Source organism: Parasteatoda tepidariorum, chromosome 6, assembly GCF_982258835.1.
Source record: "Parasteatoda tepidariorum strain Cologne lab strain chromosome 6, Ptep-v5.0, whole genome shotgun sequence".
Taxonomy (NCBI): Eukaryota; Metazoa; Arthropoda; class Arachnida; order Araneae; family Theridiidae; genus Parasteatoda; species Parasteatoda tepidariorum.
In genome coordinates this window covers 105,748,101-105,775,983 of record NC_141760.1, presented here as the reverse complement: position 1 = coordinate 105,775,983, position 27,883 = coordinate 105,748,101, and the positions used below count along the sequence as shown (strand labels likewise).

The 27,883-nt window shown below is 32.7% G+C and overlaps 1 protein-coding gene across 4 annotated transcripts in view; it reads right to left on the bottom strand.

Annotated features, from left to right (window-relative positions):
• LOC107456259 (dual oxidase maturation factor 2) overlaps positions 1-27,883 on the bottom strand; it is a 296,093-nt gene that overhangs the window by 137,045 nt on the left and 131,165 nt on the right. For all 4 annotated transcript variants that reach the window (XM_087166344.1, XM_087166346.1, XM_087166347.1 and 1 more), the window contains exons 2-3: positions 18,663-18,854; positions 1,902-1,959 (exon numbers count right to left, since the gene is read on the bottom strand). In XM_087166344.1, the coding sequence (XP_087022470.1) occupies positions 1,902-1,959; positions 18,663-18,854 (250 nt within the window). The remainder of the gene's footprint in view (positions 1-1,901; positions 1,960-18,662; positions 18,855-27,883) is intronic.

Here is a 27,883-nt window from a genome sequence, read left to right as displayed (position 1 = left end):
AAGTATTATAAAAGTTCGATATACGGAGTACGGCATATTTCAGGAAGTTTGCTATTACTACAAGTTTCTAAGTTAGCCATAAAATGCTAAAATTAAAGATATAAAAAATATATATAGGTTCAGAAAGAATTAAAAAATGACTAGTCATCCGCTATAGTAACAAATTTTTTTTTGATGGAAATACTTTCTTCTGATGTTTAAATATAAAAGCAAATGGAAGACGTTTTTATTCAAACATCATTCCTAATCATCATTCAACATAGTCTAACCAAAATATGTGGGCGACCTCCAGCCGAGTTATCTAACGCCTTTCAACTGAGAAAAAATACTTTTACTGTTTTCAGGAATCCTGCAGGTTCAATTCAAATGGATATGCCTTTTGTTGACTTCTTATTTGCTATGGCTCCTGATTTCTCCTCTTGAGAGCTAACAATTGGGTATTTACACTTCAAAAAGAAGAAAATAACTCCCACCCACACATGTGACTTATGACGTCAGCACCAGCTGATTGTTTATAAGCAAAATGGCGTATTAAAGTTGAGCTAAGTTTCTCCACATAAGTTAGAATGTTAATTAACGGAATTTAAATGAAAACAGTGCACGTCGAATTTGTTGAAATATAATTCTTTCTTGTCTACGTCTTTTACTTGAATTAGATTTATTATTTGCTTATGCCGTTTATTGTAACCGTGATATATTTTTGGTTTATGCACCCGGCAATTTCGATGCATAATTAGTTTGTTTATGTTCTACATGTCTTCATGCCTGCCTTTGTGTTAAGTAAAAAATATATCGTGAAAGAATTGAAATCTTGGTGTAAGGATATAGAATGTGTCACTTAAGAGAGCTGATACTTGACGGTCTTAAGTTACTCGAAATAGAATGGAAAGAACAGTTGATAACGTAAACAAAGTCTGATTTTAACAACCAATCAGGATCAAGATACCCACACTGTGCTTGTAGGTATCCCATTGAAATCAACATTCAGTGTTATCAATGACGTCAAAAGATGACGCCAATGACGTCAATGACGCCACATTATTACAATCCAATCTTTTGTATTACTATTTTAGTAGTAAATATTCGAGACAAGCTCTCTACAATGGCAATTCCGCCTGTTTCTAGATGTAAGGCTTTTTTTTTTACAATCGATTTCAAATTTAGAAAAGATTTTCTTCGCAACCCAAGAATCGATTTTGAAATTTAAATCGATTATTATATACTCAATATTAGGTTAAAAAATATTAAAATAAAAATTAAGTTTTCGAAATAAAAGAAAATCAGATTGTAAACAAATAATTTAAAGAGTAATCAATTAAATACAAATATATGAATTAAAATATACTCAGATTAACCATAATACGCTGAAAAATTGCTCAAATCTTTATATGGTGTTTAAGTAAACGATGTTTTATTTCAGTTTAATAATTACGATGTATGAAAAATAATATGGTTTAAGAATTACTATAATACGGCACAAGTTAGCACCACATTACAGTCACAGCAAATTTGAACATTATGATTGAACACATTCCAAAATTTCCAACAGTGTGGAATATGGAACAAAATACGCAAGTTTGGGCGTATCAAAACAATTTGAATTTTATGTTCTTCTAAAATTTCACTCCCTAAGAAAAAATCTGTAATAATCAAACATATGGAGCTTTTGAGCTATCTCACCCTTTTTAAATTTTAAAGTAAGTTACCAACTTAAAACTCCTCATTTGGTTAATTGCCTATTAACTTACATTTTTATGTTAACCATTCGGTGCAACAACTCGATGTACCAAAAAATATTTTATCGCATGCTACTGGTCGCTCGCGATTGTTGGTTGGTGATCACTGTTTTATAACAATAACTGAGAAACAAAAAAGATAGAATCTGGAAAATGTTAACTTACTGAGAATGACTGCTCCAACAAAAAGACTGATGGTCACGCTGATGAAAGTACTGAATTTCTGAAAGAGAAAAAAAAAGAAACTCAAATTATTACTACTATTTGGAATTTTCCCAAAAATATTAAAATCTAAGAACTGAGTGCTAAAATGTATGCATGCATAGTCTAAATTCAAATATTCCGATGATTAAAATTTATAAACAAAGTTCTGTACAAGAAATAATAAATAAACTATGTAACAGTGCACATGCGTTAGTAGTTGAAACGTAAAACCAAAATTATTTCATTTCAGGCGTTTGGGCAAAAGTTTTGTTTATTCCCGTTTGAGGTTCCATATTTGGCGATACAATCTAACTCAAAGTTAATTTCAAAATATAATTAATGCGCCAACTATGATACAGCATAATACACTGGTGGAAAAAAATACCAACACAAAGAAAAAAAATATCGTTGAGTCATGAAATTTCGGCAATGCGTTTGAGTGACATATTTAATTGATTAAAATTTTATAATCACGGTTAAATGAAATACTGGTGCATTAATAACTGATGGTGTAACTACCAGAATTTGAAGCATGCAAACGGGCATATTTTAAGTCATACAGATGCGTTATTTCATTTTGTGGGATGGAGTTCCATGAGTGTCGCACTCGGTTATTAGATACGGGGATAGTTAATCCTGGTTGTGGATAACGCTGAATTTGTCGTCCAATGATGGCCCATAATTGCTCGATTGGTAAAAGATCTGGTGATCTAGCAGGACAAAGCCATATCTCGATATTCTGTAGAGCATGTTGGGTAACGAAGGCGAGCGTTATCCAGTTGGAAAATACTCCCCTGAATGCTGCTCATGAATGGCAACAAAACTGATTGAATCGCCAGGTTGACAGTCAAGGTGCTTGGAATAACCACGAGAGTTCTCCTGCTGTCATAGGAAATTGTTTCCCAGATCAGAACTCCAGGTGTGTCTATACCAGAGACAGGTCGGTAGCATGTGCTCCCTTGGCTATCACTGACATCAAGGCAGAAGCCACTTTCATCAGAAAACACAATAGATCTCCACTCTGTCCTACAGTGAGCCTAACTCGACACCACTCACGCCGTAAACGGCAGTGGTTTGGAGTGAGAGGCATGCTAGCTACAGAAAGTCTTGCTCGTAGCTGTACTTGAAGTAGCCGATTTATAACAGTTCGTTGTGTCAATACAGTGCCAACTGCAGCTCGAGTTTCTGATTCAGTACGGTGCACCATAGCCATATGTCATAAACGGCGGTCTTCCCTCTGAGTAGTGACTCCCAGAACAAAATGGAGTCGGGATGGCACAGGGAATAGAGCGTTTGCCTTCCAGTGAGGTGAACCAGGTTCGAATCCCAGCGATGGCTGGTCGATACGAATTCAGCACCTTCTCGCACGAACCACAGGACTGACGTAAGATATCCTCAGTGGTAGACGGATCATGGGTTCGAATCCTCTCGCCGCCAGGCTAACCGGGACATGCTTCGAAGTTTTCCTCTTCATGTAACGCAAATGCGGGTTAGTTCCATTAAAAACTCCTCCATGGAGGTAAATTTCTCCCAATACTGGATCCAGCAGTTCCCTTGTCTTCTGGAATGGGTTCAAATTTACAAGGCTACGGAGTTGAACATTAGTAACCGTCAAACCAAAATTGGGTCGGCTGTTCAACGACGGTTGCAAAATAAAATAAAATCCTGCACCGTTTGCACAGTGGATACATTTCTCCCCAGTCTTTTTGCAATATCGCGGAAAGAAAATTCACCTTCTTGCAGCCCTATTACACGACCGCGTTCAAAGAGATGGCTTCTTTCTTGACTAGCAGCAACTCACTATGTCAAAATGTAACGAAAAATAACTTTTACAAACGATAGAACACGTATTTAAAGCAACCCTGATTTGCATGTTCTCAATGACCCAACTAGCACCAAACTTATGCGCCAAGCGCGAAATTTGAATAGACATTATCTTTCAGTTGTGTAAACAAGCATACCAAATTTAGTTTAGCTGTCACAACTCCTTCTTCGCGTTGGGAATTTTTTTTTTCCGTCCGTGTATTTTAAAATATTTCTTTATCCTTCTAATAGGTGGAATATGTTTTTATTTCTTAAAGAATTTTGATCTTTTTTGCTTACAATAATTTAAGAGTGGATTAGGGAAAACGTCACAGCATGGAATGTGGATTAGTGATGTGGGGCATTAATGAGGGGAATTTTTATATCTTTCTTGTAATTTAAATTTTGGTGATATTGAGTACTAAAAATGGCTGCTGCTAAATTACATCAAGCAGTGTAATAGAACATTCTCGGTGTTTCACTACGTTATTTTGGTGTGATGTAGTTTGGTCAGCGCAGGAGGCCAGTCGACTCGCTAAGCGGGTTTACGACTTTTCATGGCCACTGCGTTAAATCATCAGCAACATTCCGGAGGTCTGAAGGACCCATGCCCCTCGGACACGGAAACCACGCAGCCGTCACCCAGAAGACGCGTGTACGTCCCGCGCACCTTGTACAAAATCTTATTACCCTACAGACTCACTAAAGCTCGTCTGTCTAAGCTTGCTGGAAAAGCTAATACATGGAAAACAATAACATTAAAAAAATAAAAGTTAAATAAACAAAATAGAATTTATATTGCAATTAAAATAGCATCATTTGCTTTTGCAAACGAAAAATTAAATTAATTATTAAAGATTAGGTTCCAAAATTAATTGGATAACATTACTTGGAAATTACAATAATCTATTGGAATTACAATAATATATAACAGAAATTAGATTGAACCAAGAAGGCATATGTCGAGGAGACAACAGACTGTGTGACCGGTGGGGCGATTTTTGTAATTAAATTTAAGAAGGAATGCGAACATAAAGAGGGATTAATCTATGGATTTTCATCAGTGCTGCTCTTAGCTAACATTGTTGATTAGGGATATTAGGCAATTGAGATGGTGATACACTAATTGACAATTATGCTTTGATACAATTAGGTTACAAAATACAAGATTATCATTACAGGTTACAATATTATTAGATAACAAGTTTAATTTACTTGATTACAAAACATTAGATCACAGTTAAAGCTAAATTGCAGTTCGCAGCTAGGCATGATTGAGGTAAGCATGCTACAATAGTTTAGCATTAGAATATTTACAAAAGTATAGTGAAAGTATCGTACAATAGATTACAAGAGTTATTGATAAACCTGGTTATTGGTCTATGGCAGTTGTAAACAGCTGGAAAGTTACAGATTGTGGTTGATGGATGACAAATACATTTAATTATTGGATTGGGTGACCATAGGAATTGAAAAGAATAACAATTGCCTTAAACACTTGAGTAGGAATTAGTTAGCACAATTGGGACTGTATTTAATCGAGACTGACATGATTGATTTGATCGAGAGAAAAAAAATGTGATTCGTCTTAAAAACTTGGTCTCTGGAAAAACAAAACTAGGTTTTGTTTTCGCCTCCCCGTGGTACCGACGACCGGATCCATAGAACTGGTGTGAAATAGTTTTATTACATATTTTTTTATAACCGTCGTTGAACCGTCGTCGACCTCAAATAATGAAAACTTTTCGACTTGTGTTCGGATTTCAACTGGAGTTTTATATTTTTATAACCCTTATTGAACAGCTGACCAGATTTTGGGTTTAAGACAACTAGTGTTCAACTTCGTAGCCTTGTAATTTTGAATCCAAACCAGAAGACAAGGAAATTCCTGGATCAAGCTTTGAAAGAAATTTGCCTTCATGGAAGATTTTTTGATGGAACTAATTCGCGTTCTCCACAGCATGGAGATGATAACCACGAAACCCACCACGGTAAAGGTATTTTAACCCATGATCCGTCTACCACTGAGTACATTTCACGTCAGAACTGTGGTTGGTGCAAGCCGGATGCGGATTTTAGAATCGCAGCTATTGCTGGGATTCGAACACAGTTCACATCATTGGAAAGCGAACGCTCTATTCCCAGAGCCATTTTGGTATTAAAGTATACTAAAAAAATTTTTATAGTGCTGTAAGGTGAAGAGCGATTGTCAAGTTAACACTTGTCCCACGTTGTTTATATTTTATTTTATTTTATTTTATTTTATTTTATTTTATTTTATTTTATTTTATTTATTTTTTTTAAGATTAAAGGCGTTGCCGATTTAAACTTACTCAATATTCCCGTCACTGATGATTTTTTTTTCTTTTTTAAGTTAAGTGCAAGGGCTTGGTATACCCCGAACTGTTTTTCTAACTATATCCTAATCGAGTATGTTATTGGGTGATTAATGATAACCATGGATTATTAATAACAACCAAACAATCCTGTTAAGGTGAGAATTGTGCTTAATTAAAAATTATAATTATTGAATTCAAAAATTGAATTTTTCATTGATCGTCAACTTAATAACATTTGTTAAAAGAAAAGAATGCGTGCTTATAATCCATTTATGGTTATCTCAAGATCTAAAGCCTGAAATTAGAATGCCTTGGACGGTACTAAACCAGCCGAGTACCCATTCAAAAACTAACTGAAATAATTTGAAGAAAACTAGTTTATTAATTAAAAACGATTTTATTTTGTTAGAATTTTTTTAGAAAAACGAGGAAAATTAAGTGAATTTCGGGAAATTCTGAATTTTGGGGATTCTTTCTCCTTTTGGAAAAACTAATAGAATTTTGAAATTTAAGTTATTTACTTTATTTCAGTATTTTTGAATAATTCAAGGGAAAAAATTATTCGGAATTCAAAAATCACTATTATGATTAGTAATTAATGTGAGAATGTGTTTTTGTCTGATACAACTGCTTTGAATGCCAAATGAATTCCAATTTCTATTTTTTTTTAAGAAATAAAGAACTATAAACCCCTGCAAAGAATCTACAACATCTAACTTAGAAATTTTTAAAAATAAATTTATTAATTGGATGCTGGGTCTCAAGAAGATAGAAGTATCTAATATATTGCCCAATGTATCGGATGCTGGGCCTCAAGAGGATAGAAGTATCTAATATATTGTCTTACGAATTGGATGTCTCAAGAGGATAAAAAATAAGCGTATGTAAATATCTTTCTTTCTAACAAGTAAATCCCGAAAAATTGTTTTAATTAGTTTATAAAAGAATTATTTTAAATTTACATAGATCTATATAGAACATTCTTGACAAAATGGAAACATCATAAAGAATTTAATAATTCGAAAAATGACACGCTTTATGAATGTGCATGAAAAAAATGAAACGATTATTGAATATTACCAAGAAAGACAATGATAAAAAAGGTGATTTTTTTAAACTTAAAACAACTTTATTTTTAAATTATGTTGAATGTCAACATGTGTTTAAAAGGAAACTTCTTTTGATATATTTAACCATTGTTTTTAAAAAATACCCCATTTTTTTCCCCTGATTATAAAAAAGTCGTTTGAACCACATTTCTTAGACTTGAAATATGAAGGGAAAAGGTGTAGATTACAGTAATCTACATACACAAAAATAAGTACACCTCAACACATTGTTGCAATTTTTTTACTGAATTCCTTACTATAATGAATGATACCCTCGCTTCATAACAACAATCTTATTCACAATCCACATAGTTAAAGGGGGGAATAGACAAATTATTTTTCTGCAAGAAAGAAAATAAAAAATTAACTTTGTTTATCTCTTTCCTGTCATGTATCATCTACGTCAAAAGAGCAGCGCAAATGCATTAAAATTCTGAACCACCAGTTCAGTGAGAGGGAAATGGGTATACGATAATATAAGTATCATTCGAGACTAAGCCGGCTCTTGAACTTCCACATTTCTGACGATACCTGAGGCAAGGAATAAAAAACCGGGGAAATCCTGTGACGATAACGAGAGTGAAAATTTCCTCGGTTCAAGGCCGTTTAAATGTCAGCCGGACTGATAGCGTTGAACTTTACGAACAAACAAAAAACACGTGGTGGTTCGGATTCTTTATTTCTGGTTTGTTAGATTTAATTTTATCCTCATTGTTTCTCACGGAACAACATTTTTTCAGGTGCGTTAGTTACTTTTAATAACTAAGTTGCCTTCGGTTATAATGAAGAAAAATGATCGAATCAATTGTGTAGGAAGGTGGGAATCTCCGTCTCCTGCGGTTAGGAATGCATTTTAAATGATTTACCAGTGTCTGGAATTACTTAATACCAATTCTTTTTTATACCTAAAATAATTTTTTTTTATTCTTTCAAATATTCTTTTAATACTTTCAAGCTTTATCAACTGAACCTGAAAACTTAGAATGCTATTGTGTGGGGAAAAACCCTTTTCCATGTAGCATTATACGTAAATTAAACGTAACTTTTGGGTAAAGTCAATACGGTTTATACGTAAATTTTATGTAATATTGGCAGCGGAATAATATTACCATTGTGATATTTGGTAAAAAAAAAAAAAAAAAAAATTGGGAATATTTTACATTATATTATCGGAATGGATTTATCCAACTTACCTTCAGCAAGAATGCTTTCGTATATTTTACGAAAGATTGATGAAAGAATATTTACTATTTAGATTTAGTAAAAATGATTATGTGTATTTTTACGTATTATTGACAAAGCAAATTTACCATTTAAATTTCGCTTCGAATTTATTTACACAAATTTTCTGTTTTTTGGATAATTACTTTTTTCTATAATTCGACGTTTTTCAACTTAAGTATATTTTGATGCATTGTTGACGTAAATAATATGTAAAAATAAAGTACTCAATATTACCTAGTGTAAAGTGATTGGTAAAATATTCTTAAGATAAACGAATTTGTTTACGTAACTTTTCCGCTGTTTGGATAACAAATTTTTGCTATAATTCGACGTTTCAACTTAAGTAAATTTCAACGCTTTGTTGACGTAAATAATATGTAAAAATAACGTACGCAGTATTACCTAGTTTAAAGTGATTGTTAAAATATTCTGAAAATAAACGAATTTGTTTACGTAACTTTTCCGTTGTTTGGATAACAAATTTTTGCTATAATTCGACGTTTCAACTTAAGTAAATTTTGACGCATTGTTGACGTAAATAATATGTAAAAATAACGTGCTCAAGTAAAAAAGTTGTTGGAAAAATATTCTTAAAATAAACGAATTTGTTTACGTAAAATTTTACGTAAATTTGACATGCATGCCTGCAAGTCAATTGCATTGACGTTATCAGGGAAAAAGTGAGCAGTTCGAAACAAAGAAAGAAATTCTTATATCAATCTTTGCAAGATTGATCTGCGGATTAAGATTGGAAAATTCTGACTTTTTTCTTTTTTCGTTTTTTTAACAAGTAATGCTAAAACGAAAATTTCTGTTTAAAAATATTGACTGCGAGGTAAAATGGGAAAGTTTGTTTATAATGAGTAACAATTAAAAAAAGTTTCTGCGATGTTGAAAAATACTCACTAGTACTAGGTTTTAAAAAAAAGGGGGGAATTTTGACCGCTTATAATCAGTGACACTAAAAAAAATCACCGTGATTGTGAGGAATTTTCCGTGAATTGTTCGCGTTTGAGTATATTGTTCATATATGCTGCTCTCCTGCATAAACTACTATCTCCGTCTTCAGAGAATAAAGAATCAAAATCCGCTGAAAACAAATTTTGTAAAAAAAGATTTAAAGTCAGTTCCTACATAAGTCAATAAAGAAAAATTTTATTTTAGTTACTTTTTATTAAATAATTAAAAAAATTTCTCCCATATGAAACTTAATTTAAATAATTAAATTTAATTAAAGAATTTATATTTGAAAAAACTGTATTAGCATCAAGTATCAAGTAACTACAAGTTTAAAAAAATGTATTTGAACTTGAAAGGATTAATAAAAACTATTTTATTAACGATTGAAGATTTAAACGAGATATAGGAACTAATAATAGGAATTGAAAACAGGCATGTTTAATCAGAGAAACTACAGTTTTGTGCGTTTTATTTTACGTACTGTAAATCGGGTGATGTTAAAGACATAGTAAAAATAATCTTCCTTCGCTGTTACGATTTACAATCTTTATTTTACAATTTTACGAACCTAAACTCAACAAGCATCCATAAAAAATAATTTCTCTGAAAACTGATGAAACGAGTCGCTCTTAGTTTTTAACTCATATTTAGCCTAAATAAATGTCAAATGTAAATTCGATTATCAACACATCCGTGGGCGCAGCCAGTGATTGAAAAGATCATCCTTGACATTTCGGAATAATTGGCAATGAAAGCAACGATATAAGGGCAGAGCATCATTGAAACTGATTATTTACTGAATGACGTGGTCGCAGAGAATGAAGGGAAATCCCTTTTATCAATTGGATTCATGATTTGCTGAATTGTTTTAACAAAATAATTCTCTTTCTCGCATCGATGGGTTTTTCAAGGTCACTTTATACCCACATCCGTTTGATGTGGGAATACAACGAGGAAATCTTTACATTCTATTGATAAAGAACAAAAATTATTTTGTTACCTTCATACACTGATTTTTCTCACTGAGACAAAAATAATCCTATTTCAGAAATCACAATTTTCCTATTTAATGTTAGTCCATGGCCAAATTATTAGCCGTACTATAAGATTCTAGGTAAAATCTTAATTATCAAGTGATACCAGGGCCGGATTAACCTATAGGCACACTAGGCACGTGCCTAGGGCCTACGAAATTCAGGGGCCTACGAAAAACTTGGGAGAAAAAAATTTGTTGACAAAAATAGTTTAGCTTTAAAAACAACAAGTGTATTTTGCACAAAATTATGAAGATACAAATAAAAATATAATATTTTACGGTAATAAATTATTTTGCAGAATCTTATGATCTAATATATTACTTTTTTGCGATTCAACGAAATCTTGTATTATGCTGTCGAATTCCAAACTACGCAAAATGTCGGATTGAATAGACATAAGTGCGAGCGATGCCAAACGATCTTGATTCATTGTTGAAAGCAAATAATTTTTTATCAATTTTAATCTGGAGAAAGATCTTTCTGCATTTGATCCAAGAATCGACAAATATATTCTTAATGCAATGTGAACGTTAGGAAAAGTATTCACAAGTTTATCTTTAATTTGAGCCTTCAACATTTCTTGTGCAGATTTATGTTCATACAAATTTGAAAATAGTAAAAATTCATCTACAAAGTTTTCCTCTAAATCGGATGAGTAAATTTTCATCAAATTTTGCGCTCTTAGTTTAATCTCAGATTCTGACAAATTTTTGCGAACAAGAAAACCGAAATTATCGTACAAATCACTGTAAGCTTTATGCCTTTAAGTCATTTCTGAAATTAATACATCTAAAATGGCGTAATACGTTGCCATACGAAGAAAATTTTAGCATATATTTTATTTAGCATATATTTTATTTAGCATATAATTTAGCATATAAGACGTTGTGAAAAGAAACCTCATACTTACCTAGATTTAAGATTATTTTCACCTTAAGACTAGCTTTATTAAAGGATTTTTTTTTCACACTAAGACAACCTCGATTTAAGGTTTTTATATAGAAGGTTGTTTTCCAAGGTTTTAGATTAGGGTAGTGTGCGTAGAATAGAGTAGATTGTGACAGATCTCGTTATGAGATTAGAAGGTTTACACGTAAACCGCATAGCAAACCTTTTTAGGATAACATTAAAAGTTTTTTGTTGAGTGAAAATAAACCTTATTTTGCTATCTGGGATACATCATCCAACTATGGTGAAGGTCTTAGTCCCGTTTTCCAATTCTCTACCTTTTAGCGGCCATGGCAGGAATGTCATGTAATTTGACACTGATCCGATGACACGGGTACCGAACTGGTACCCCTCTCTCCAAACTTCCATGCCAAAACCAACGAGAAGACATTCAGCCACGTCAGATTTAATGCGTATCTTGATGAGTATACACCCCGGATGTAATGTCGGCGATTGGAATCGAACTCACGATTTTGCAGCTTTCCACCAGTGGTGGGAATGATGTCATAACTGACTGCGTCACTGGAGCGAGAGACGGTTACAGCCTCTTCCACATAGCTCAACAATTATTTTATAAATAACGATGTGTGGAACCACATATTATGCCCTCAACTTGGTGTGTTTTGAGCAGGATTAAATTTTTAAAAAAAATGAACAATTAATGCTTCTGGGCACATATGAGTAACTTATGAAAATACGTCACCAACTCTTTCATACGAAATCTGTTACCAATGAATCTCGCGGACCAAAGATTATAAAAAAGCATCGCAAATCATCCAACAATGCATAATATCCGATAAGCAGATTCCAATCACAAAATTAACCCTTTTCCCGTTTACGTTACGATTTTGCAGCAGTTTGTAAGTATGTAAAAAGTACCATTTTGAAAGAATTGGTAGGCATTAACACTATGATAGATATGCCCGTTATCAAGAATACATTAAATCATCCATTGCCGCACGTTGTTGGAATCATGAATATAAATTCAATTTCGATAATGCCAAAATGTTTCCATTCTTGTTTCATTCACATGAAAGTCGCTTCCCTATATAGTTAACGACATGAGTTCATCACCACCTCTCTATAGCTCTATATATATTAACTGAGCTTGAATTGCATTTTACGAAGACAAAATTCTTGCATTGTCAACAAAAGCTAACTTAATATTTAATTTCTGACAGTTCAAATACTACGAAAGCACTTAAGGGTGTAATTTACTTATTGTTACTTAGAAAAAAGGTGGAAAGGTGTGAGCAAGTCTTGCGTTAGATACAAAATTTCCCTTTATTTTATTTTTTTTTTATTGCATCAAGATGTAACAAAAAATTGTTCAAAATGTTAAACTTGGCAAATTTTATATTTGCAATATTTAAATTTAAGTTTGGGGAGAGGAAAAATTAGAAAAATTTCTTTAACGGTTTTTAGAGGTTATGATTTTCAAACACCAAATACAGAGTATTTTTGCAAAATTTTATAAACAAATTCAAACGTAAATTTAATTTTATTCAGAATTGCATTTTTATTGAACTTTCTCTAAAATTATATGAATGTAGTAGAAGTCAAATTAAAAACAAAAAGAGAGTTTTGAGAAGATGTTTTTTTTTTATATATACAATATTTTATTTGAACGGTCCTTTCGATCGCTTTAGTTTTAATATAAAACAGAGTTAGATATCTTTATAGCTGGTGAAGGCTTAAAACCCAGTCAGCCTCAAATCGATGAGCACCAGCTCTTCTGTGAAGTAAAGGCAGCAGTTGCGCAATTACTGACCCTATTACCACCATAATGTCTTTGATCATGAAGTTTTGGAGTCTCGACCTCCATGACCCCCACACCCACAATGGGCTGTTGCGGGAATTTACCACATAATTTTACTTAAATTGTTAAAATATCTTATTTCACCCAAAATTACCATAATTCTTCCACCACTATTTTATTTTTTAATATGTGACCTCTGGGATCAGAAAATGTTATAAATACTGCGAAATGGTTTCGAAATGTTTGTAAAACGATATTAAAATTTCGAAAATAAACAACAAAAAAATCTATTTGAAACTTAGAACCTATTAGTGTTTAAACAGTGCAGTTGCGGAAATAACCTTTTGCTCATAAGTTATGATAAAGCTCGATTTGGATGTGGTAAAAATTTCAAACGTGTTTGGCATTCAGTAAAGTATTTTTCCGAAATTTTTAACCTTTAAAATTTTTTTCTCTTTAGTCGTATAAAAAAATCCGATTTGTAGATTAATAAACATTTAAAATATTCTGTATTTCATTTCGCTTAAAAATACTTTTTTTTACTAGTCTCATACCCTAAAAAGCCTCAGTTTCCTCAAGGAAATGCTTAAATCTATTGTATATGATTTTTTTATAATTATTTTTGCGTGTGATAGCTAAATTTAGCAACTTTTTTATTTTATTTTTGAATTCAAATTATACTGCTACAAAAAACTGAAATTAAGGATTTTACATTCTATGATATTTTCAACAACTAAAGTAGTGAGTAGAATATTATATTTCTTGCGACTAAATATTTTACGTTGGTTACAAATATTTTGCTTAGACAAGATAAATGCTACTTTTAAAAAAAAATACAATCAATGCATATCTTTTTACAAAATTACTATACAGGGTTTTAAGGAGTAGCCATAATAATGCTTTTTCTTTTAAGAAAAATTGAAAATTAAAGAGATTTTAGTGTCCTACGCAAGCGTCGCTCATGCCCTTTCGCGATCCCTGAGATGCTGCAAATTATATAATTAGTTAGCTTTTAAAGACAATACAATATTTTTGTTTCCATGATTGAAATTGCAGGAAATTGTGCTCGTGACGAATTGTCACTACGATGAGTTGTGCCTACGACAAATTGTGCTCGCGACGAATCGTAGTTGCGACGAGATGGGCCAACAACGAATTGTCCTCACGATGATTAGAGCCCACGATAAATTGCCGCTGTGACGAATTGTGACAACGAAAGATTATCACAGCGATTATATGTGCTGATGGCGAATTGTGCTCGGGACAATAAGGGCCCACGATAAATTGTCGCCGTGACAAATTGTGACAACGAAAGATTATTACTGCGATGAAATGTGCTGATGACGAATTGTCCTCGGGACAATAAGGGCCCACGATAAATTGTCGTGACAAATTGTGACAACGAAAGATTGTCGCTGCGATGAAATGTGCTGATGACGAATTGTGCTCGGGACAATAAGGGCCCACGATAAATTGTCGTGACAAATTGTGACAACGAAAGATTGTCACTGCGATGAAATGTGCTGACGACGAATTGTCCTCGGGACAATAAGAGTCCACAATAAATTGTCACCGTGACAAATTGTGACAACGAAAGATTATTACTGCGATGAATTTTGCTGACGACGAATTGTCCACGCGACGAAATGTGTGAACGAGGAACTGTCGTCCTGGCGATAGGCTTGATGACTTGTCCCATCACGAATTGTGCGGGGTGAATTGTCACTTATGCTGAGCAATGACATTTAACTTTAAAAAGTCATGAGTGTAGGGTATATCGGGCAAATATAAACTGCGCAGTGTCCCTTAACCTTAAAAAAGCCTCACCGTAGTATATACCGGGCAAATGTATACCGGATAGTGTAACTTAATCTTAAAACCAAAAAGAATATCTCAATTGCTGAAATATTAACTTATTGGGATTATTAGTGATATATCTATTACACAGGTATATTGTTTATAGGATATAAATATATGTGTAATATATTTCATGTTTTATATATATAAATTACTTATAAATTATATAATTTACTCAAATAAATTTACATGTTCATGTTTCTTTCAGCATATACTTTTAATAAAATAGTTATTTTTGATTTTAACTCGTACGAAATCAATATAAATCCGTCCACAGTCGATGACTAAAATGTAAAGGGATCTGAGGTACTTTTTTTTAAAAATTTACTTATTATTTTGAATTTTTTATTAATATTGTATCAACCAAATCTTGCATGAGTCATTTTTAAAAATATTTCAAACTTTTGAAACTTGAAAAAAATATGTATCAAATTTTTGATGGAATTTCAAACTGGTGAAGACTTATTGAGACAGCTTTGATCGGTGCTACAGTTTTTGTAAATAGAATAAGCACCTCAAGGTTACGTGATTTTCCCACTCTCCACACTTTTACTCAATTCGTTACTATGATTCCGGTAGAGCCGTGGAGGCTCAGGGGATAGACCGCTCGTCGCCCAGTGAGTTGACCCTGGTGCGATCTCAGCGATGGCTGGTCGATTCGAATTTCGCACCCGACTCGCACCGACCACAGTGCTGACGTGAAATATCCTCAGTGGCAGACGGATCATGGGTTAGAGATCCATCATTTCATTTTTTTGCTTTTTACTATTTTGTAAAATATATGTATGTTTCAAAAATAAAATCTAAGATTAATTTTTGAGTTCCTGAAACCATAAAGAGAAAAAACCAAAATATTACGATAGTATTACGAATTTCATGAAGTTGTTTTTATAGGTCTTGAGATATATCATTTTAAAGCTGAATGATAAAACAAACATTAAATTATAGGGATAATGGAGAAAAGTGCCATTAAAGTAGAGGTCTTCAACCTTTTGCATGCGAGAATCACAGCAATAAATTCGAAAAATCGTGCGAGCCGCACATCTAGTAAATGGTATTACATAGGCGATATATAACTAGATAGGTGATATCAGCTTAGGTTATTAAATTTTTTGATTGCTCGTATTTTGATAAAATTTGAAATAATATTAAATAGAATCCATTTTATGTGTTTTTATTATTTTTTGAAAAATATGATGATACTAAGATACTAAACATTATGAAAAAAAGGAAGATCATTATGAAAGGAATGATTATCATTTCAAACTAAATGTGTAGTTAGACATAATTTTTGCTTAAAGTAACAATATCATGTATCTCTAAGTATCTTCCATATACTGAACTCTCAAGCTTGTTTTTGTTTTTGATTTTGTGTTCTTTGACCGTATTAGTCTACTAAATATTCTGCTATTTCTCTCAATAAAGCAAGTAACATCCGTGGGCCAACATTCTCTAATTTTTCTTGAAAAAAAATTTGTTTCCATTTTAAAATTAATCAATTACATTATATTTTTTCAATTCCAATATTAGTTCATACTCTCCCTATATCTTGTTAAAATTTTCAATCGTTAATAAAATACTTTTTATTAACCCTTTCAAGTTCAAATACATTTTTTTAAACTTGTAGTTACTTGACACTTGATGCTGATACAGTTTTTTCCAATATTAATTTATTCATTAAATAGGGACGAGCGAGAAACGGAATGGAATTTTCTTAATTTGTTAAGCGTTGGTTATTGTTTTAAATTTCACTATCAGCGATTCAGGTTTTCGCATATTTTAAAAATAAAATCAATGATAATTTATAACTTATAGCTCTATTTGAACAAAGAAAAAATAGTTTATTGCGCACATTAAAATATTTGAGTATTTTATATTCGTTGCGTCAGATACATTCAATAAAGAACATGACGCGGTATCACGTGTGGTCCAAGTCAAAAAAATTTATACTTTTATAGTTGTCTGATATCATGCTCCTTTTTTTTCACACTCTCCCTATATATATACAGTCGAACCTCGCTAACTCGAACCTCGATTTCACGAATTTTTCGATATCTCGAAGAAAAAAAAATTCCCTTCAAATTTCCTATACACTCAATGTTAAAAAAGCCTTGATTTCTCGTATTTTTTTCTAATCCCTCGATAACTTGAATTTTTTTTCCATAAAAGCTTAGATTTCTTTTCTGAAAATAAAAAAGTATTCCAAAAAAAATTTTAGGAATACAAAACTAATTCTCATAATTATAAACAATTCTCAAACAAGTATTTCTGCAGTGGACATTGTAAGGAGATTTATTGAGAGGCAGCCGAATATTATAGTCCACTTAGAAAGTGTTATAGAAAAACTTTCTTACACATCTCTAAAGCAAACAACAATTGAGTCTTTTTAAGTGTAAAAATTGTTTTTAGAATAAATATGGAATAGTAAATAAGGTATGTAAAGAGCATTTTCCTTTATTCTACCATCAATAACATGCGATTTTCGATAATTCGAATTTTCGGTATCTCGAATTTTTTCTGCTTTCCCTTCAAGTTCGAGGTATCGAGGTTTGACTCTATTTATATGTATTGTTCAAATTTTCAATCTTTAATAAAATACTTTTTACTAGGAGGCTCCGCCCCCTGCTCGCTAACGCTCGCCAACCCCCGAGAATTGCTACGCAATCCTATGTGGTTCACGCCGTGAACCATGGCTCACTGCTCTCGCTCGCCAATGAACACAATGTTCTAGCACAAAGACATAATATATTATCATCAAAGACATAGTATTTTATCATCAAAGACATAGTATTGTACTTATGTAGAAGAATTCTACCAATGTTCTTATTGGCTTTTAAAAAAGTATATTAGCTATTTAGATTGTACATGGTGAAAAAATCAAAACATTAGCTAAATAAGAAACATATTAGCAAAATAAATTATCAAATATTGCTTCACTAATATTCTGCATTTTAAAGCGTGAAAATTCAATGCATAAATAAACGCGAAATATAAAAAAAATTCAATGCATTCAATACAAACACTTAAACGTTTTTTAGACGTTTAGGTAGCTCCCAGTAGAAAAATATCAATTCAACAGCGGCCTTTTAAAGCATTCTCACTTCAATTAATTAATTAATTCCTAATTGAGTTTAAATTAAATATTGTCATGTTTTTAGTGCATGAATCTGAATTGAACAACCTGATAATGCTCACTCTGGTTATTGTTATCTGGCTGCTCAATACGTGCTCTTGCGCGCCGAAGCCCATCAATTAAAAATGAAAACTGTTGCCAGAGCGAGAAAAGAAATATCATCGGTTTTATTGATACATACATACGTACGTATTAGCGTTTTATATAATATAGATTCATACATTAAGGTCCAAATTCATTTTTTAAAACTTGTAGTAGATGTTGTTAATACAGTTCTTTCACATATTAATTCATTAACTAAATTTAATTAATTAATTTTAGATTTATATGGGAGAAAAATTTTTTATTATTTAATAAAAAGTAACAAAAATAGAATTTTTCTTTGTTGATCTTAGTAGGAATTGACTTTAAATTTTTTATTTTTTTTTGCGTTTACTTGTTAGATAATAAAAAATCTTTTAATTTTTAAAAGTTTGGAGAAGTATGCCCATTCAAATAAATTTATTTTACGGAAATAAGTAATTTTACAATTTCAAAAAAAAAAAATACTTACTTCTTTTCGGATTCCTGGGAAGACGATTAGAAAGGCTACAAAAATGGTTGAAAAAGAGACGTATATGAGAACATTACGAACGTCTTCGGTTGCAGGGGTCCTGTTGGCGGACGTATACAATGTGGGGCCGCCGTCACTTCGGAATGCATCGAACCAGCCTTTCAACATTTTCCTTTCCTTTTCTTCCACTGCCTGCAAAAAAGATTGTGAAGTTCCTTTAACATTTTAACAGAAAAAAACGGGTTTAGTTTATTTCCTAATTAATTCATAATACATTGAAAATGTTAATATCGTGTCCTTCAATGGATTTCCTATTAATCAAGGTTAAGGACACCAACATAAAATTTGGCAAAAGGATCGAATTATTTAAATTTTCTCACTATACCATAACGCTTTGAAGGTATATAAAACGGGAAAAAAAGGTAAGATTAAAAAAAAATTGGGCGTGTCGTGCAAGTACATGATATCATTAGTATTATGTAATGTATTCCATCTAATGACATTAAAAGCTGTATGCACGTGCATTTAATTAAAGAGTGCTATTTTAATTAAAGGATGCCTGTACATATTTTCATAAAAAAGTAAAAGGTTGCCACCATTGGGACACTTAATTTTGACTACTGATTTTGGCGTCAAATTTGGCAATTTTATGGTTTTGTGGCTATTTTTTTATGGTTTCTAATTATTACCTTCCACACTACACCCATACCAATCTATAGCTTTTGCGGGACTTTTTGATATAACTACTCTGCCTTACGTTAAAATTAGGAAATGTTAAGTCAATATTGGAGAAATAAACGTCGTTTTTCCTATAAAAGAAAACCTTATTAATTTTGCTGATTTTGGTATTACTGATTTGGTACAGTATTACTTAATACAAGTTAATAAAATATTCAGAATGATGCATAAATATAGAATGCTAAATTGAACGTGATAGAAAATGCAAGATCAATGTCCATCTAGAGGTGATAAAATAAATTAGATCATTCCCCGCCCCCCATATCCCCCATATATGCTTTCCCCCATATAAGAGAGATTCAACGGCTCTTTATTGTATAGCTCAAAAAACGCGCAAAATATTAACCTAAATATAAGTTCCATAGCTAGCAGTTACCAGCATAGTTAGTCTGTTCCAACAACTGATGTTGGCTTATTTTATTTTATTTTATTTTATTTTATTTTATATTTTAATTTTAATTTTAATTTTAATTTTAATTTTAATTTTAATTTTAATTTTAATTTTAATTTTAATTTTAATTTTAATTTCAATTTCAATTTCAATTTCAATTTTAATTTTAATTTTAATTTTAATTTTAATTTTAATTTTAATTTTAATTTTATTTTATTTTATTTTATTTTATTTTATTTTATTTTATTTTATTTTATTTTGAAACCACCGTTGAACGGTCGAATTCATTTTTAGATACTTAGCCTTGTTACGTTGCCCAAAACCAGAATACAAAAAGAACTTCTGGATTAAGCTTTGGGACGAACTAGCCTTTGTGGAGGACTTTTGATGGAATTTACTAGCATTTTAATTACGTGGATATGAAAACTAAGAAAACCTCCCATGGCTAAACAGACGGCAAAGAGATTTTTCACCCATGATCCATCTATTACTGAGAATATTTTATGTCAGCACTGAAGCCAGTGCGAACCGGGAGCAGAACTCGTATCGACCAACTATCGCTGGGGTTCGAACCTGAGTTACATCATTCGGAGGTGAACGCTCTATCCCATGAGGCACCGCGGTTCTTAGGCTGGCTCGTTGAATACAACTAACAGTCAATAAGTAATATGTCCCTAACTTCAGTTTCAATAAAGTATACAACCATTATTAGCATGGCTAAATGACCGGGATAGCCTGGTTGGTAGGGCACTGGGCCCATGTCCAAGAGGTCTTGGGTTCGATCCTCTCCGGCCGAAGACTGTGTAGTAAATGGTGACTGGTGCACGTTAAATCTGTCGGGGCACAAAGTCCTCTATGTTCCTATAACAAATCATACCTCTGGGGGCACTGATCCAGGAGTTTCCTTGTCTTCTGTATTGGGTTCAAAATTTAGCGCAGTTTCAAATATTATCAGTAGCAGTTGCAGCACTATTACCGTCTCACTGGTATCTATAGTTTGTTCGAAGTAAAAAATTAGAAGAAAAGGCAAAATTCGTACTTTTCTGTACTGGAAAATCAATAGAACTACGATTTCGCCTATAATTAACTGAATGTCAAATTTAAATCAGATAATGAGGAAACGATAGGTAAGACCATGAGGCAGTGTTGGACTGGGAAGATTGCAGGAGAAGACATGCATCTATCTTGACTGATCTATTGCAAGGGCCACGTTACGAGACAAGACACTAATTAGCGGTAAACCCTTTAATTGTTCATTAAGAAGACAAATTAACGACTTGGTAATAAACGTTCTTAAAAAGAAGATAGAGCAAATCCAGAAAAAGGAACATGTTTTTTCTTTAAGCAAGTTAGTATCATCAGCACCGTTTAGCAAACAAGTTAAACATGAGGTAATTTAGAAGCTCCCTTGGAAAAGCTATACCTTTCTTAGGTCAGCTCTAGATTGTTTCGCTTATCCTCGAAAACGATTTTTATACTTCATTTTGAGAATGACTACGAGGACTACGGAAAAACTAGACGAAGTAAAGCACTTAAATAATGACTTTTTTTTCTTTCGAGAAAAAGGTTTAAAAAACACTTTTAATACCCGTAAAAAAGTAGTTAATTTAAAAAAAAAGTGGTAGTTGATATTTGTTTACACTAAGTGGTTATTTCTTCCTGTTATCTAAAATTTAAGTTTTAAAAAACCACTGTGCTTTGACCCTAATAAATACTTATATATTCGGGTAGACAATACTGTAAAATAAATACTTGTAACAAAACACTTGTATATATACAGGGGTCTGTTTAGAAGAAATTTGGGTCCGTTAACGGACCCTTCACAAAATATCTTTTCATAAAAACGGACCCTTCACAAAATATTTTAACTTAAAAACGGACCATTCACAAAATATTTTAACTTAAAAACGGACCCTTCACAAAATGATTTTTCTTTTAATTGGACCCTTCACAAATTTGTTTATCTTCATTATTGTTTTGTTAATCGAATAAACCCTACCCAGGGCAGAAAACAAGAAAGATGGATGTAAACGAATTAAGTTTTGTCTTCGGCAGACGATTCTTCCATTATTCGTTCGAAATGAATATTCTGCGTTCAGCAGTATAGGCTAAATATCAAATGTTGCATCTCTAATTTAGAAGCAGCAATTGCTGTTTATTTTTGAAAATTTAATTTTTTTATTATAACTTTACAGTGCCGAGCATAATCTTGTATCTATTTACAATTTAAAAAGTCCTTGAAAAAGTCTTTTTTTTGCAATAACGGACCCTATTTGCATAAATTCATAAAAGCGGACCCTGGTTGAAAGAATGTAAGTAAATTTTTCACAATTTCACGAAAAACGGACCTTTCACAAAATGTCTGGACAGACCCCTGATATATTTATTACTAAAGCCCGGAATTTCAGGCAATAAAAAATGCAAAAATAGGCAGGCAAAAAGGCATTTAAAAAGCTTGAAATAGGCACTTAAAAAAAGCACTTAAAATTGGAGCAAAATGGTAGTTTGTAATGCCTAAAAGCCCATATAGGTATCCAAGGTATAAAAAAAGTTGCTAGAAGTATCCGGTATACCTACATATTCATTTCACTCGACTGTCGTAGCAATAGTACAAAAGAAGTGGACATAATTGCACAAAAAAAACCCTCAACTGCGTAGGTGCGAAATAAAAATTTAAAACTCGTACTTACAATAATATTGTATGCGGATTTATTCTGATGATTGGTTGTTGTTGCACATCACAACTAGATGCTTTTTCAAATTTTCGAAAGAGAAAGTTTGTCTCCTGTCAGTCAATATAGTTTTAAACAAAGAGAAGGATCTTTCTACTTCGACAACAAGGAGATATGGTAAGTTCAACTGTAGTATCACCAGAAAGTACTTTTGCAATGTCCTTGATGCATTCAAAGTCTGTATTTGCAGAGATGACGTTTTCACATTTCTTCCTTATTATGTCACCAGATGGTCCAGGCACAGACATTAGTTCTTCAATAGTATTGTCGAAAATCTTTAGTGACTCGGACAAAGACATATTTCTTTTTTCCATATGTTCAATAGCTCCAGGGAGCTTCCCAAAATAAGTTGAAATAAAAGTCAGTTCATTTTTAATTTTAGAACTGCTAAGCAGATTTTTACTTTTTCTTATGGATATTGCCTCTTCATCCGAAAAGCTGGTAAGGACTCGAGTAACTTCCTCAAAATTTGTGCAGTAGTATGAGACTGCTGAAATCCATGTTCCCCATGTCGTAAGGATCGGTTTAGGAGGTAATTGAATGTCTGGCGCGATTTCTTTGAACACTTGAACTCTTGAAGGGGCTTTCACAAATACTTTTTTCACACTAGAAACAAGCGAGTCTACCTCAGGATAGAGACCTCTTACTTCCTCTGCTATCCTGTGCAATGCATGAGCAAGGCACGTTAGATGGATCATATTAGGAAATAAAACTTTTAAGGCATTTCCAGCATTTTTCATGTAGGAGGCTGCATCTGTAAGAAATAATAGCACTCTTTCATGCTCAGTACCATTTGGCCAAAGTAAAGCCAGTGCATTAGTGAACAACTGTGCAATTGTAGTACTGTTAGTCTTTTGCAACTGTTCAGATGTCAGCAAAAAGACTTTATGTTTTTCAAATGGGTTCAGAACACCAACAATAACATTCGCAACATATCGTCCAGTTACATCTGTCGTTTCATCTATAGATAGCCTTATGTTTTTCGTTCCGATTGCATTTTGAATAGTTTTAAGAACTTCGGTATAACAGTCATCTAAATAAGTTTTCCTTAAAGTTGATTCACAGGGCACACTTTGATTCATATATTTTTGCAAAAAAGCTCGTATACTTTTATTTTCAAGTTTCCACAGCGGAATGCCGGCATCTACAAATGATCTGCATAAATCCATTGCAAATTCCGATTTGCGAGAAGATAATTGAAAACAGGTGGAAATCAGAGTCGCTGTTTTCCCATCTTTTTTATCTTTTGCTTAGATGTCTCCAAGTGCTGAGATATAAAATACTTCTTCTCAAAATTTACTGACTTCTCGCATGCCTCACAAGACAGAATGCTCCCATCAGTAGAAAACATATCCGACCCAAATTCTTTCACAAAACTGTCCAGTTTTTTGCTTGTGCAGGCTTTTACTTTAGGCATTTTAGAAATAACTAGTATACTAGAAAACTTTTTCGTGCTCCTGTTACAATGTGCTCAACCAGCTTGGTGAATTCGTTTTGTAGATAAGAGAGCATACGAGTTATTCGATGGTGTAGGCCAGTGGTTCCCAGCCTTTTGTGGACCATCGCCCCTCTCTTGGGGTTAGCTGACACATATCGCCCCTTTCTCGTTTTGCTCAAAAAATCATTCATTGTTGCTTGTGAGCAACCAAACACTGAAAATATGCTATGTTATTTGAATTTAATTTAAATTGTAATGCAAATAAGAAGGCACATTTATTGTCATTTTTATTAATTAAAAAAAATTGCTCATCTTTTTTTTTCAAAAAGAAATGATATTTAAAACGGAATAATCAAAACAAAAGTAAATTTTTTTAAATTCATATTTTAATGTAATCAAGAAAAAGTTAAAACGTTAACAACTAAAATTTGAGGAAAAAAATAAAGAGGGAGAAAGTGCATTTTACCACTTCAATGACTGCCCTGTGCTTGGTGTATTTCAAGCTAAAGCTTGAATGTCAGGTTTTATGCTCGTCAGATTTAAACGCGGGTCTCCTTTGAAGCAAATGTCCAACCTATCTCTTTGCTTTGTGAACAGCTGGAAGACAGAACTAAATCCTCTCTCCACTAAATATGTTGACGGGAACGAGATGAGAAGCGGCTCAGTTTGTTTCCACAATTGTGGATAAGTGTCTATAAACTTTACCCAAGCTAACTCAAAACCGTATTTTTTAAAGCCTCACTTAAGCCTCACAGCCATACTTTAAATCTGAAAACTCAGTCTACAAAGAGGAAGTGAGCTTATCCACAACTTCAAAAGAGAAAGGATCGAAAATCCAATCCCGAATTTCTAATTTCATCAAATCTTTAAATCTTGATTCCATAACTGATCAAGGTGATCAGTAAAAATTAAGATTTTATTTTCGAGAATCTCGATATCTGCCATTGAACACTTTTTAAGAGTTGGAAATTGCATTAGCTCTTTGCGACCAATGTTTGACTTGTAGATATCAAATTTGGCAATGAATGAAGATATGATTCCCTTAGCCTTGATAATGTTCATTTTATTTCCTTGAAGTTTTACGTTGATTTCCTTCATTTTTTCAAAACTATGAGTGAGGTACGCAGTTTCCAGCTTGCGTTGCTTCAAACTCTCACTTAAAACAGGATCAGTGGTGTCGAGAAACTCAGTAACCGAATCCAGCAATTCGAAGAAACGGCTCAGTTTCCTTTTGAAAGCCATCTCACAGCTGTATGTAGGAGCAGGAATTCGAAATCTGCATCATTTTCATGGCAAAGTTCTCGGAACAAACGGTTATTAGGAGAATTAGCTTTCATTTTATTGATGCCAGAAATAACCAATTTTTTGCAGCCAAAAGTTGACGATGAATGACATAATGAATGGCGTGATAACTTCCGGTACTTCTTTTTTAAGGTGAACCATAAACCCAGCATGACAACCAGACATGGTTGGAGCACCATCTGTTGCACAAGTACTTACATTTGTGAGGGGAATTTCTTTTACCTCAAAATAATCTTTGACCAATTTAAAAATCGACGATCCTTTTGTATATGTGCACAAAGTTCTTGTAAACAGCATTTCCTCGTTAATCTCCTTACTCTCATTTATGAATATCACGTAAGCTAAAACAGCTCTCTTATCTATTACAGTTGATTCATCAATCTGCAACGCAAATTTACCTTTTTTCAGAAATTTGATAAGTTTTGATTCAACGTCGGAGGCCATCTCATCAATACGCCGGGAAACAGTATTATTGCTCATAGGAACAGAGTGACTTATCAGATTTCCGCCTGCGATACCAAAACGTATGACGAAAACGATCCTGCACTTGAATTTTTTTTTAATTTTTAACTATCATAATCCTTTGTCTACACCATAACCATAGGTTTCATTTACATTTTCAATTTCAATCTCAAATAGCTTTTATTATTAATATTATAAGCAATTTTTATCTTTTGAATACTCGTCGCCCCCTGATCGCCCCCCTAAGGATTATCGCCCCCTTGTGAAGCTCTATCGCCCCCTTTAGGGCGATCGCCCCCAGGTTGGGAACCACTGGTGTAGGCTATATGGGCCGTAAGTAAGAATAAATTCTATTGACTGTAAGTAAAAATAACTCCAATCTTTTCACTCCCTTTCTCTCTCTCCTTGCAAAGCGCATCGGGTGAAGGTGACGCCACGTTTTCTGACGCCACGAAGAGACGGAGAGAAAATATTAATAAGACAAAAGGAATAAAGTTCTAATCTCTATAAATGCATTACAATACGTCGAATGACAGTCAACCATTTCTGTACTTCAAAATTTCTTCATTTTGCGTTTATGCTCGGTCAAAAGCACAAAAAGTTTTGCAGAAAATTTTTAAATTAGACAGAAATAGGCATTTATGAACAAAAGGAACGAAAAAGGCATTTTCAGAAGAAAACGTTTAAAAAAGGCAGAAAAGGGCATTTATGGCATTTTGCCTGAACTTCCGGGCTCTATTTATTACATCGAAACATAGAATATGTTATCAAAATATTGTCTTGTTGTCTTAATAAAAAATTACGGACATAAGTACAAAATTTTAGTTAAACTCTAACTACACATAATGAAACCCGTATTAAAGGGGGGGGGGAGAAAGGCAAACCCCGGTTTTCTCTAACAAAAAGCGTAGTGTTTCTTTTAATTAATTAAAAAAGATTTTCGTCGTCTTGTTGTATTTATATATATATATATATAAAAAATAAATAATAATATGAAAATAAGTAAACATTTAGTTTACTAATATAAACATATCAGTAAGCTATGTAAATCATAGATAAAATAAGTAGAAATTCATATTAAAATATGTTCATGAAAATAATATTTCTAAAATCCAAAAGTACCTTTCAGTTGTGAGCAAGATATTTTCTAAATATTTTTAAAAATATATATATTGTATTTTAAGAAAGGGGTTCAGAAAAAATTTTGTCACTGGTCTTGGAGCACCGGTCGTATTCGGAACAATTATTGAGTTTTAAAACTAGATTCCTACAGTACAAATTTACTACAGCTATTAAAAATAGTTATAGCACCTTACCAACCTTGTTAAAACAACTGCTGAATTTTGAAGTTCTTTTTTCTTCTTAAAAGAAAAAGGCTTATTTAATAAATTATACCGATTAATTTATGCAAATGAGAGATATCACATTACGAATTTATTTGAATTGATTTGTATATTCTTTAAAAAAAGAAAAAAAATACTCATCAAAAAAATAAATTTGAAATCGAAATCAAATGATTCTCGTAAACACCTTACCAATTTTAAAAAATCACAGACAAGATTAAATATTTTTGTATTTTTTTCTGTTTTCCCATTTTTTTTCATCAAAAAATAGTAAAGATCTATTTATCATTACTGTGGTTCTCACAAATGTTATTAAACAACGCTTATAAAGTTCGAAAATAAAATTTGAAATATGATCCATGACATATGTTTCGATTCTTAACAGCTAGCATGTGTTTATATACTATTATTGCGTGATATATGGAAAGCGGGGTCAGGGGATGGGTTTAACCTAATCCATAACTATCAAAGGCTAAAATGCAAAATAGACGGTTATTAAAGGTTTTAATTTAAGCACTCAGGTACGTGAAAATTCGGTCATTAATTCAAAAGTAAATCAGGGTGTTCCCTTTTTTACTTCACACACTGTACGTACGTTCCATTTCGTGAAAACGAAAAAAATCGCCGAACAAATATTGTTGCCGGGGATGCTTGATTAATTCCGGTACTTCTATTGTGGTAATTTTTTTTTGCCTCTGGAAGGAATAAGAACCAGAAAAATTATTTGAGCCGTGATATCTCGGGGGAAAGAGCATTCGATCCAATGACGTAAACCGGGGTTCGATCCCGGCGATGGCTGGTCGATACAAATTCCG